The 12,976-nt window shown below is 46.5% G+C and overlaps 1 protein-coding gene across 1 annotated transcript in view; it reads left to right on the forward strand.

The window, feature by feature from the left end:
• Window positions 1–11,594, forward strand: part of LOC147881844 (uncharacterized) — a 123,236-nt gene extending 111,642 nt beyond the window's left edge. Inside the window, exon 18 of the mRNA XM_087401258.1 lies at window positions 11,185–11,594. Coding sequence (XP_087257384.1) covers window positions 11,185–11,320 — 136 coding nt within the window. The 3' untranslated portion in view covers window positions 11,321–11,594. The remainder of the gene's footprint in view (window positions 1–11,184) is intronic.
• Window positions 11,595–12,976: the final 1,382 nt, after the last annotated feature.

The raw sequence follows: 12,976 nt of genomic DNA on the forward strand, positions 1-12,976 counted from the left end.
GATCGTTATCCAAGTATATCTTGGTCCCTTTCATAGTTACCCTCATGCTCATGAGGGTAGACCTATCCATGGCAGTCCGGAGTTTCATCACTAGAGGTCTTGTTGGTATCTCTGCCTTGCCTACCCTCCAAGCTGTCTCATACGGTGTGTTGAGGGGCCAATGTGGCCTTGGCGCTGCTCGGGGCCTGGGGCTGCAACCAGCAGCCTACCTCTACCTAGGCCAAGCTATGGGGGCCTTAGGCTGCCCAGAGCTGTAGCGCAGCTTGGCACATAGCTTGCGGCAGTAGTAGCATCATGGTGAGGGGGGCAAGGCGCAGGGCGCATCATGTTGTTGAGTAGGTGGGTCGTGGGTAGGGTGGGAGCTGAGAACGGGGCTGAGGGTGGGTGAGGGGGGTTGAGGGTGTGGCTGAGAGGCGGAGTAGAGAGAGAGAGAGAGAGAGAGAGATGTATGTATTAATCCTTAGCTGATGGGATGAGACCCACATCTGTTTAATGGAGATCGTCAAGGCGTGTGAGACTCGTCTGTCCTTCAGATATTGGGGTTTGATAATCACTCAGCCTTCTGATACTCTGAGGAAGCCCCCCAAAAAAAAAAAGTTCATGATGTTCCAACCATGTAATACGACTAATCTCATCCCATGGGCCCCCCCCCCCCCCCCCCCAAAAAAAAAAAAAAAAAGTTTCAATAAACCTGTGAAGATAAGTGTCCATCTGGAAGATGGCTTTTGATTGTTGCAGTTTCCTTTTGTGGAGACTTCTTGTTTGCTTGCAGGTTCGTCTACTGAAATAAGGCGCAAAGGGGGTTGGGGCAACTTAGAGTTGATTGAGCAGTGTTGGCAGTGTATGGGGGTTTGATAATCACTTGGCCTTCTAATACCCTGAGAAAGTGATCACAGTAGATTGGTGGGAAAGTCCTAGCCCCCCCCCCCCCCCCCCAAAAAAAAAAAAGTTCATGACGTTCCAACCATGTAAAACGACTGATCTCATCCCATGGGAGCAGATGATGGGGGGAATCTAAGTTGTCTTGAAAGGGGGGGAGACGGTCCATTTGAATGCCTTGATTGTGAAACCATTTTGGCTATGTGTGCATACCAAGCCATGCTAACCCCACTCTCAGGTAGTCGTATAGACAACTCTAGTGCCAATCTCAGTAATCTCCCTTTGGGTAAGGTCCAAACCCTGTGAAGATAAGTGTCTGTCTCGAAGATGGCTTTTGATTGTAGGTTCCTTTTGCGGAGACCTGTTGTTTGCTTGCAGGTTCATCTGCTAAAATAAGGCACAAAGGGGGTTGGGGCAACTTAGAGCTGATTGAGCAGCGTTGGCAGTGTATGGGGGCTGCAGCAACCCTTAGGCCCTCTCTTGGGCCTTATGCAAGGCACACAACAATGTGGGGTGGGGGGTTGCAGAGAGGTCCCACGACTTCCTATATGCCCTCTAGGAGGCATCACGACCCTTAAAGCAGCCTACTGGTTGGTAGTGTCTGGCTAGAAAAGCTCAGGTTGACTGGAGTCTGGCTATGTGTCCCAATCTTCCCTACGTGCCTTGAGCAACCACGTCTTGTGTCACATGACCCCATGGATGAAGGCTGCCAAGCATCTCTGGTCTGGTTATGACAAGAAATTGGGTAGGGATCCGAAACCATATCTGAAAATACAGTGACGCGGACCTATGATCTCATAGTACATAGAGCATATGCGAAATGCTCCTTTGACTCCATCTGTCGAGAATCACACAAGTTGCAGATGTGACCCTCTCTGGGTATGCGACCACTCTCAATATGGAGATGGTGTGATGAGACCCGTAACTAGCCAATTGAAATTCTCATGTAGTGGGGGAGGTGGATCAGTGTGTATCCTGGTGGGTCGTTGAAGCTCTCTGCTAAAATCCGTTGGTAGTGGTCTCTGTAGAATTTCAGCTTCACAAGAAGCTCACCCAAGTCCTGATGTGTGTAACTGAAGGAGATCTTGGTTCGTGTCATGGTATGTGAGTGCGATAGAGGGGGCCTCAATGTTGTACTGGAGGGAGGTACCTTGTCTATGTGGAGCCCCTTACTCTCAAGCCATCTGCATGTACGTGCATACCAACACCTCTGGTCACCCTCTGCTGCTAGTGCCATAGAGGAGAATAAAGCCAATCAAGGAAGCCTACGTTGTCCAGTGGTGCAAGATCTGTACTGTCTAATGCGGTAGAGATATGTGATGACTTGAAATGCTGCATCGAGTTATTTTGAGGGTGCCCCGAACTCAGCCAAAACTATCTAATGCGGTACTGAAGGCTTACTGCGAATCATCCGTGAAAGCATGAGAACATGAAGCCTCTCAACTCGAGCCCACTCTGTCTCTGATAGATTTGCCCTCGATACGTTTGCCATACATACCTGCTGGTTGGACCAAAGAGTGAGAAGACTCTTGGTCTAAGGGTCATGAAAGTGAGAATGAAAGCACTGTCATTCGAGTTTGGCTAGCGCTGCGTATCCCCTGCACAGTTGAGCCTGTAATGTTGGTTGCATCATAAAGATCCAGCTGGAGAACAGGACCCCTAGAAATGTGTAGTATGCAACTATCTCCACTAGCAACCCATCCAAGATAAAGTGCTCTCTGTGCATGGCTGCCAGGGATGTACTAAAGATCATGACCTTGGTTTTACCAAGGTTGACCTTCAAGTCATGTGTCTCAGAGAAGGGGTGAGAGAGAGAGAGAGTCTCTATTAACGTCCACGGGAGACCAAGAGGTCTATGGGACAACGTGAAAACCAACTAGTGTACATCAGCTTAGGCCAGCTCCATTTTATTTAAAGTACCTATGTGATAACGAGGTGATAACCTAAATAAAACATACATAGATATAGCTGGCCATACATCAGTTTAAGACTGAGAGTCTTTTGGTTTTGATTTAAACTCTTTAACGAGTGCTACTCCTTCACAATAGACTGCCCATTTACGGTCCTTCCTTGCAACCCAAATTTTTGCTAATTCCTTTGCCTTATCCTTCAGTTCAGCTCTTGTGAGTTCTTCGGTTATCCATACCTTAGTCCCTTTCATCTTATGAGATTGTCATAGAACTTTTGTACGTAGGTCTCGTGAGTTGAATGTAATGATAGCATGACCCTTACGCCTACATATGTGGACTGCTCGAGCTTCACCATCGTCATCAGGATTGTCATCTGCATTAGCTGTCCAATCAATAGTAGGCATGGCTGCTTTGACATGCGCAAAGGTATCATTGAATGATTCCTCTTCTTTATACCATTCATCTGGAAGCCGCCCAATTCTGATTTTCAAAGCGTTATCGTGGTAAATGAGCTGCAGCAGGCAGCGGCGCGGAATAGAGGTGGGCGGAGCAGCAGGAGGGGGGTGAGGAGCCTAGGTAGGTAAGTAGGGACGGCAAGCAGGGGGTGGAGGAGCATAAGCAGAGAGAGAGAGAGAGAAGAAGAAGAAGAAGAAGAAGAATACATTATCGTCCTCTGAAGACCAAAAATCGGCCTATGGGACCTAAAACAATACAAAACCTTACATACATAAAGACTCCTCCCTCAAAGGGGAGGGTAATAAGAGAAACTACCTTTATGTCTAGGTGAGTTTCTGTGCTTGAAAAGCTTAGATACAAGTGTTCCTAAAGCTGAGGGTGACGCCTTATGTAGCAAATCAGCCAGTCGGTTATGTCCCTCAAGAAGAGAGCTGAACTTTTTCCTAATGTGTGCATAGTAAGGGCATATCATTACCATGTGTTCTTCTGTTTCTGGCATACCCTGGTCACATAATTGGCATATTCTGTGCTCTCTTGGCATGTCTTTCCATCCTCCTATTTCAATTTGCAGCTGGTGTGATTGGGTGTGAAGTGAAGCCAAAGCCCTCCGCTTATGCATTGCCATAGGTGTGCAAATGTACTTCTGCGTGGCTGACTCCTTTGCCGTATAAGTGGGCCAATATTGGGGGTTGATAAATGTGCAGTAGTACTCGAACTTATCTCTATTTTTAGCTGTTTGCCATTTCCTGTGTAGTGCATTCAGCAGGTCACGATGAAAAGCATCTTCATCTACCTCCTCTGGTGAGTAGTTCAAGTACTCCTCTACCTCCCACTTCGTGAACCAATTTCTCAGATCTAGTGCCCATCCAGATGCCAAAATCTTGCGGCTTTTGACTTTCTCCAGAGAGAGAGAGAGAGAGAGAGAGAGAGAGAGAGAGAGAGAGATTGATGTCCTCAAAAGATCTCATGGGCCTATGGGATAAAGTACATCAAAAGAAGAAACTCATATAGAGGCTGGGATAAAGTACATCAAGAAGAAACTCATACAAGCCTCTGTGGGTTGAACCAAAGGGTGCGCTAGGGCCCTTGCTGAGTGCTATGCAAAGCTAACTTGAAAACTGAAAGCTGAAAACTGAGAATCTGAAACTCTGTGCCATGGTGGCTTTCCGGTGGGCTGCAAAGATATCGTGTATCTGCGTCTGTCAGGATGTCTCTCACTGTGGTGGAGGATGTCCTCGACCTCTGTATCCGATGGGCTATGTCTAGAGTGATGCCTTGCCTCTTACAGTCTCCTCCGAGGAGAGCTGAGATGGACCGCAGATCTCGATTGTGCGTGCCCTTAGCCCCCTCCCTCCCTCAGCCCTCTCCTTCCCTCAGCCCCTCTAGGCCCCCACGGGCTGCCTCCCACCCTGCGTGATCAATCTCGGCCCCCGTGGGCTGCCTCCTAGCCCCCCGCGTGGGCTCCCTGCTGCTGCGCGGCTGGTTACAGGCCATAAAGCTGCTGCGCCACCCCCCGCCACCTATTGTGCCATCCCTGCCATCTGCTACGCCTCTCTATCGTGCCACCCCCGCCATCTGTCAGCTACAGCAATGCAGGCCACAAGGACCTGCGCAGGCCGCACGGGCTACTAGGCCCCCCCCCCGTACCTAGTGTTCTAGCTCAAGGCTGCTCCAGGCCCGCCAACATCAAGGGGCTGCCACCAATCCCTGTCCAGCTAGGACGAGGTCTCTAATCAAGATAGGGTTCACAGCCCTCACAGCCCTCAAGCCTCGACTCTAGCCCTACACCTCTGCTCCAACCAGCTCCTTACCTGCAAAAATCAAGAATCAAATCAAGAAAGACTTGCTATGGGCAGCCCTTAGGTGGTGGGTAGTCCAAAGAGCAGAAAAATCAGTAAAAATCAGAGAAAAAAGAGAGGCCATGGAAAGCTCACCCGATCAGAAAACTGGAGGGGACAAGGACAGAAAATACAGCGAATTTGGACCAAAGGGCAGAAAGTAGAGGATGGGAATGTCAAAGCATGCCTATCTTCTATCAAAGAGGTATGTAAGCTACAAGATGCTGAAATTGAGTGCTTACAAAAGAAACTGGAAGAATACAAGAAGGATGAGCTTTCAAACATACGTGCTCAAATGAATGAGACATGAAGGGATGGCAAGAAGAAATGCATGCAAAATGGGCAAAACAAATTGGGAAAATGCAGATGGATATGATGTGGGATATGGACGCTTACATCCAAGATAGAGAGCTTGGAAGATCAGGTGATTAATCTTCAAGACGAGAATGCAAAATTGAAAGCAAACACACACGGGGATGAAGGGGAGCTTCATCCATCCCTACACGAGGAGCTGAACATCATCAGGGAATAAATGAAGCAGCTCAAAGTGGCATTCAGAAGAAGGATGCAAGATCATAAGTGAACTGAAATCTAAGAATGAAAAACTCAGAAAAGACTTGGCATTCTTGCAAGACACTATGAAGGGTAAACTTGCTGAATTCATCTAGAAAATCAAGAAAGGAGAGGATGCAATCTTGGAATGGAGCGATGTGGTCAAGAAAGGTAGTGCTGTCCCCAAGAAAGAGTTCATTTCGGATGCTCTAGAGGAGGATAAAAGGAGAAACAATAAAGCCCTAAATGTCTTAGTCTGAGGCCTCAGAGTAGGAGATACTCCTATGGCTCCCCCACTCGGTGCTGATCACTCGTACTTAGCCTTTTGTATCTCTACCACTATGTTAGCCACAGGGAGCGTCTCCCCCATGCCCACTCGTGTACAGGTTCACTTTGATCGTGCCTTGGACCCCATCTATGTGAGCCACTTGGTGAAGGGACTTCTAGTCCTACTACTTGGAGATGTTGCAGACCTCGCCCACCCCTCAAACACCCTTTCCATAGTAGTCATGGACGCAGCCATCAGGTCTCCCCACGACTCGATCTGCACGTGCCTCACTAGGGAAGATGCCATAGAATCCTTGGTATGATGATGAGTGCAGGGAGATGAGAGCTCACCTCACATGCAAGCGAGCCCTTGGCCACTTGACATCACCTGAGGCACAATGGATTTCACGGCGATTGACAAAGCAGCGGGCCTTCCTCACCCATAGAATGGATGAAGTGATCAGTTCATTTTGAGGGGGGGATCCCACCATTGGCTAGGGGTTTCTGTCAAAGGGGAAGCCATCTATACCCATCATAGACCCAGGTGTTTGGCACACTTATGCATGCTCTCTTTATGATGTCCCGATGCAGGCACCACCTGATATTACACTATGCCCCGGTCCACTCCTTGCCACTTGTTCACTGCACAGAATGTGCGGACTGCACTCAACCGGCTTCATAACTAGAGAGCATAGGACCATGAGGGGCTATGGAATGAGCATTTCAATCATGGACATGAGGTTTTGGCTCCGGTACTAGCATAGATGTTCAACCACGCCATATGTCACTACTTCCCACCCTCATGGAGTACCACCACCATAGTGCCGATACACATGGCAAGCGACCCCATGGATACTGGGAACTATCGCACTCTCATGATTGGCCACGCTGGCCAAGATCTATGGATCGATACTGGAGAGGGAGATCAGCAGTCATACAGAGGCACATGGGCAGCGTGCTCTAGGGTAGGTAGGTTTCCGGAGATAGCACTCCACTCTAGACCACGTCTTCACCTTGAGGGCTATATCATTGAGGAGGCGAGGTTGAGACACCAAAAAGTCTATGCTTGTTTTGTAGACTTTCGGAAGGCCTTCGACACTGTCCAGTGATCCCGCATGATCAGGAGACTACAAGATATGCAGATTCCAGAGGTTCTGATCTGGGGAGTGGTGAGCCTATACGAGTCTGTCAGAGGGAGAGTTCGTGTCCCAGGAGGCCTATCAGACTAGGTTGAGAGCACGATCGGAGTAAAGCAAGGATGCCCACTCTCATCGTCTCTCTTCGGGCTCTACATTGATGAGATTACATCTTTCATAGACCACCTAGGAGGCGAGGGAGCACCACTAGCAGACTTGATGATACAGATTCTACTATACGCGGATGACATAGTCTTCCTGTCATCTTCGGTAGAGGGACTACAGAGACATCTAGATGCCCTAAAGGTGTTTTGCAGAGAGAGAGAGACCTGATGGTTAACCTTGGGAAGACCAAGGTCATGATCTTCAACACCTCTTACACAGTGCTTCACCGACATAGCTTTACATACTAGAGTCAGCCAATGGAGATTGTGCAGTCCTACACATACTTGGGTGCAGTTTTCACAGGGCTAGTTTTCACGATGACCCACACAGCCTGAGCATGACTAACACGAGGGCATGATGCCTTGGCCCGACTAGAGCGACAGTGCTTCCAAGCGCATTTCCAGGATCCATCGACGAAGTGTTGGCTTTTCGACACTCTAGTGAGGCCGACCGCCATGTATGCGGCACCTTTTTGGGGGGTGATATTTCAGCAGCAGAATGGAAGAGATTCGAGCTGCTACATGTGATTATGGGCTCTAGGATGATTCGGAGTCAACCCTCGGTCCCCCATTAGACAGTATAGGCAGAGTTTGCCACGACCCCTCTCCAGGTTGATGCCATTTTTCAAACAATGACTTTCCTCCACAGAGTTTGGGACTAGAGTCCTCCATACGACTAGTAGAGAGTGGGGTAGGTACAACATGGTTTGCACGCGTCACCCTATGGTTTGCCATTCACGGCATTTAGATGGATCGACTTCCCTCGTTTCAGTATAGCATGGATGCACTGCCCGAGTCGATCCCACTGGATGAGATTAACCGCATCATACGGTTAGGTCTCCTCCAGCTCCATACATCTCGCACTTGGGGGGGGGGACTAGGAGTTCCCCACCAAGACCCAGATCTACTATAATCACTTTATGAGAGTATTGGAAGATGGGCTCATCATCAGACCTCAGTATCTCGAGGACAGAGGAGTCTCACACGCATTGAGGATTGCCATTGGATAGATGCGGGTCTCATCCCATGAGCTGAGGATCGAGACAGGGAGAGCTGCACGCATACCCAGAGAGCAGCGGACTTGCAGGTTGTGCACGATTGAGGCGGTCGAGACAGAGGAGCACTTTCTCTATGTCTGCCTAGCCTACTATGAGATCCGAGGGCGACAATACCACCGCCTTTTTCAGGAGGGGTACGGCTTTGGCCCACTCTCACGACTGATCCACTTCCAAGACCAGGTCTGTATTGGGCTCTACCTGATGGAGATGCGACGACACAGAGAGACACTACTACGACATATCAGAGAGGAGGAGGATGGGACCACTGCACCATAGGGTACCGAGGTAGACCGAGCGCATAGACAGGTCACAGATTTCTATGCATTTGACTCAGTCCCAGGGCACTCTAGGATAGAGGAGGAGGAGCTAGTTGACATGAGAGATATATGGATCAGTGGAGAAAGCCGACACAGCACTGCGAGGCGGGGGACACAAATATTGCACACGGCGCGACAGGCGACCAGAGCACACACGATCGAGGTTCGACCTATTTCAGCTCTCCTTAGGGGAGACCAACTAAGGCGAGGCATCACCCTTGACTAGCCCATCGGATCTAGAGATCGAGGAGACCACGCCCTCCACCACCACGGGAGACATCCTAACAGATGCAGGTTGTTGATGTTCCGACATCTGATAGCATATCCTTCTCTAGCTCCAATGGAGCGCCAAGAGCTAGTGGTGCTGCGATGGTGCTCAGATTGGCGTGCTCTCACAATAATCGATCGGCTAAATCTTGTGGGGATATATCACAAGGACCTATATCGTTACGCACGGCGGGTAGGCTTGGATTATAGCTATTCTTCTCTTTGCCACAATAGTGCACTTCCATTTCCTAGCACTGGAGCCAGTAGTGGAAGTACCCAATTTACTTGGTATATAGATCCCACTTGGGGCTAGGTGGTTGAGGCATTGTGTGAGGGCTGAGAGAGGGCTTGTTGTTAGCACTTAGCCCTGGTATGAGCCTTGTAGGTCAAGTCAATTCTGTGAGTTGACTTCTCTGCTCAACCATATGGTTGACTTGCGGGCCATATGGGCCACCCTTTGTATTTTCCTCATCCATTTGAGCAGTAGTACGTTTTGCTCCAGCTTGTTGTTTGCTTCCCGCACTCCACTCTTGTTCCATTGCTTCATGCACCCATCAGTGGTATAAGAGCAGGTTCTCTTGCTCCTACCTGCCTTCCCTCAAGCTCTCCCATTGCTCCTACCTGCCATTTTACTCTAGCTCAGTCCGGTGCCTCATTTCATCGACAGAAACTTGTTTTTTGAGCAGAAAAACAGTCCAACAGATGTTTTGACTTTTTGAGGTCTGACTTCGACGTTTTTTGATATTTTGGACCTGCCCACATACAAACGACCTTGTCCCACACCATTCCGGCTGAACAAAAACGGACCTATACGGACAGATGCATAATGCTGCCAAGAATCCGTACGACATGTCTAAAGTTGATTTTGAGCATTTTTGGGCTGTTTTTGGAGGTTTTTTGCTGAAATCTGGACTCTTTTCAGTCATTCGAGGTGCTCCAATCTGCTGTAGCACTATTTGGCTGGGATTCTCTCCCTCTTGACTCAGATCTTCCTAGTACAATTGGATTTGAAGCTTTTCACCCTCTTTTATGTCACGTTTGCTCAAATCTGGACTCTTTTCAGTCATTCGGGCCTTCCTCCAGGTGCTCCAATCTGCTGTAGCACTATTTGGCTGGGATTCTCTCCCTCTTGACTCAGATCTTCCTGGTACAATTGGATTTGAAGCTTTTCACCCTCTTTTATGTCACGTTTGCACACATTGCAGTGACATTGAGGTGATTTTGCTGTAGAAATTTGGGGCTTTTGTGTCACATTTGCAGATTTTGCATTGACATTTGCTCCTTTTGGTCACATTTTGGGGCTTTTGCAGTATTTATAATAATTTAAAAGAAAAAAAAACAGTTCACAGACACACCTAACGAGTCGAAGCGTTCCAGAACACTTAATACGGATTGATTCAAAATTCTACTGTTAGGGTACATGCACCGAATCAACCATGTTACCCTGGATGCACCTTAGAATCAGGTCTTAGTCAAGATTTCCATAGACGGCGCAGGCAATCAGGATTAGATTGAGATTTTACTGGCTTGCTGTGGGGGGATGCCTTCAGGGCTTTCTTTACATTGGTAAAAGACAGGAAACACTGCCTGCTGGTAGGTGTCTCAGGTCTTTGATCCTTTCCTGCTGAGTTCTGAGAAGCTATTCGGGTGCTACCCTTATCTGGACTTGGAACCACACCCCTTGCTTTGGGGGTGCTTTCCTCCCCTTGGATTGGAAGGTGTGTATTCCTTTTACACAAAGTTTGTGCTTTCTTAGATGACCCACAATGACACTCATTCTCTGAATGGCATCAGAATGCCCTTTGTCTTTGTGAAATGTTATGGACTTCTGGCCACCTAGCTTTTCCCTGCACGTTTTTGGACACCCTTGCTTTGAGTCGTATCTATAGGCTGGAAAATTTCCTATTTTTCTCTTTCCTTGTCTTTTTTTGCAAGAGTATGACTAAAATACATGAGTCAAGTGAAGAATCCAACTCAACACAGTTTCCTATCCTTAAAAAATGGGAGATTACTGTTCTGTATGCACTATGAGAAAGGAAACTTCTATGGGAGCAGCCTTCTTTTAAAAACTGTATTTGTACTGTGATCAGCCTTGGGAAGTTTTATCTGCAGCTGAGTTTAAAGACAGGAAGGAGTTTTGTCCAATGGCAAGAGAATTACATTCAGTGTAGATATTGAAGTAATCTGTTTTGTGCATGCAGTGAATTCTAATGTAGTAAGCTATCTAGATCCCTTTCATTTTGCTCATTTCGAAGCTCAGTTTCTGCTAATTATGAAGAATTTGATGATAGTTGAATATAGAAGTGTATTAATTGTCTTTGTAAATTGTTTTCAACCCAGATATGCTTTTCAGACACCGGAAGGATGGACAGTAATTGGACATTACAGGTCTTTAGCCTACATGCGGCCACTTGCAATATGGGCAATGCAGTGGGCCCTTAATTATCAGAATTCTGCTCTGGAAGTGCCAAGTTAACTCACTGTACCTCACGAGAGCCCAGAAATTCAGATAAACCAGTTCACTTCTCATGTGGCATTCTCCACATTTGAAGAGGCTTTAGAAAAAGTCCAAGGGCACAACTCGAGATTGCCGCAGCTCGAGACGCTGGACTTTGCCTCAGGTGCTTGCAATACCTTCATGATTGCATGTGCGATGTGTTGATTGGTGAGTACACATCCTGTTTGGAAATTGAGGAATGTACAAATTTTGTATTTAGGAGGCTACGGAGTGAAGTTGTATTATGCAAAATTAGCCCTCCATTTACATTTGGTATTCAAATTGAATGCAATAAAATAATTCACATTCTTTAATTGCACTTTAGTGTCTCCTGTATTTTTATTGGAATTTCAGAAATTTGCCTAAATCTCTCAAGTGATTATACGTGATAGCCCTTAACTACATATCTTATGAACCCCTTTGCCGCTGCCAGATCCCTTTTACTTCTGCTCTTCGCCATTGTTTAATAATACAGAGCCATTTTCTGATTTGTAAATAAGACATGTAACTTGCTTACCAAGTGAGAGCTACACCTGGGCTTGCTGCCATTCTTCCAATTATGAAAGCAAACTATGCAGAATAAAAAATTATATGAAGGAGATATCATGTTTAAGCTAGCCATACTTTATACATGATGGAAAGGGGAGGCCTCTCTATACCAATGAGAACAGAAGATGTCAGTCTCTTAAGGAGACTATCTTCACTAATAGGAGAGATGACAGTCACATTTGTAGATTGATTATATCTAGCTAGGGGCTTTGACATTTTGTGAGTTTTTTCATTTTAAGATAGCTGGCAAAATGGGCTACATGGCTTGTTACACTTTCACAATTAAGTAAGAAATAGTTCCATCCTGTTTACAGCGCTCAAATCCAATGAGAATAAATCGATGAACTTTTTAAATCTCATTGTGCAGATGTTGGCTCAACTGAAATTAGATAAATTTAAAAAATCCTTGGAGCAACTTGTTATATATTAGGGCATCTTGATGTGCCCCTCTAAATAGGCTGCTCTATTGCAACTATATGGAATGAAAAGTCCTTGAACAAGTAGTTTTATTATAAAGAAGTGTAAATTCTTGGAGCAACTTAGCATTGGGGCACACAGTGCTAGGGCACACAGTTCTATTCATGTATGCTCGGTTGCTCTCACACATTGCACCATTGCTTAACAGCCTACCCCTATTTTAGGAAGTTCCACTTGGTATAACTATCAAGATCAATATCACCTAACAACTTGTGTACAACAAAGCCACTTTGCATAATCAATATAAGGAATTTGAAGAAAATTTGATGTTCAATGACTTGCTCCCATTGATCAATTAAGAACTTTGGCATTTTGCAACTAATTTTCTTACAAGCGTTTACATTTTTGGCTGTCTTCTAATGTGTGGCATGTACCTATTGACATGTTGCACTAGCTACATAATAAAGATCCAAAAATGTAACAAGAAAGATAATACCACAAATGGATATGCCATTTTATTTGATATGTTAGGTGTCACCATTTGGCATGAATGAAAAGATATGATTTTGCAGAGTCCTACATGTCGACATGCCCCTATACTCAGGCATTGCAAAAATATGAAACTAGATACTTTTTCAACCACAAAGCCCATATGGGACCATGTAAGAT

The sequence above is a fragment of the Dipteris shenzhenensis genome, chromosome 30 (genome assembly GCF_047967505.1).
Source record: "Dipteris shenzhenensis isolate YYH24624 ecotype China chromosome 30, Dip_SZ_1.0, whole genome shotgun sequence".
Lineage (NCBI taxonomy): Eukaryota > Viridiplantae > Streptophyta > Polypodiopsida > Gleicheniales > Dipteridaceae > Dipteris > Dipteris shenzhenensis.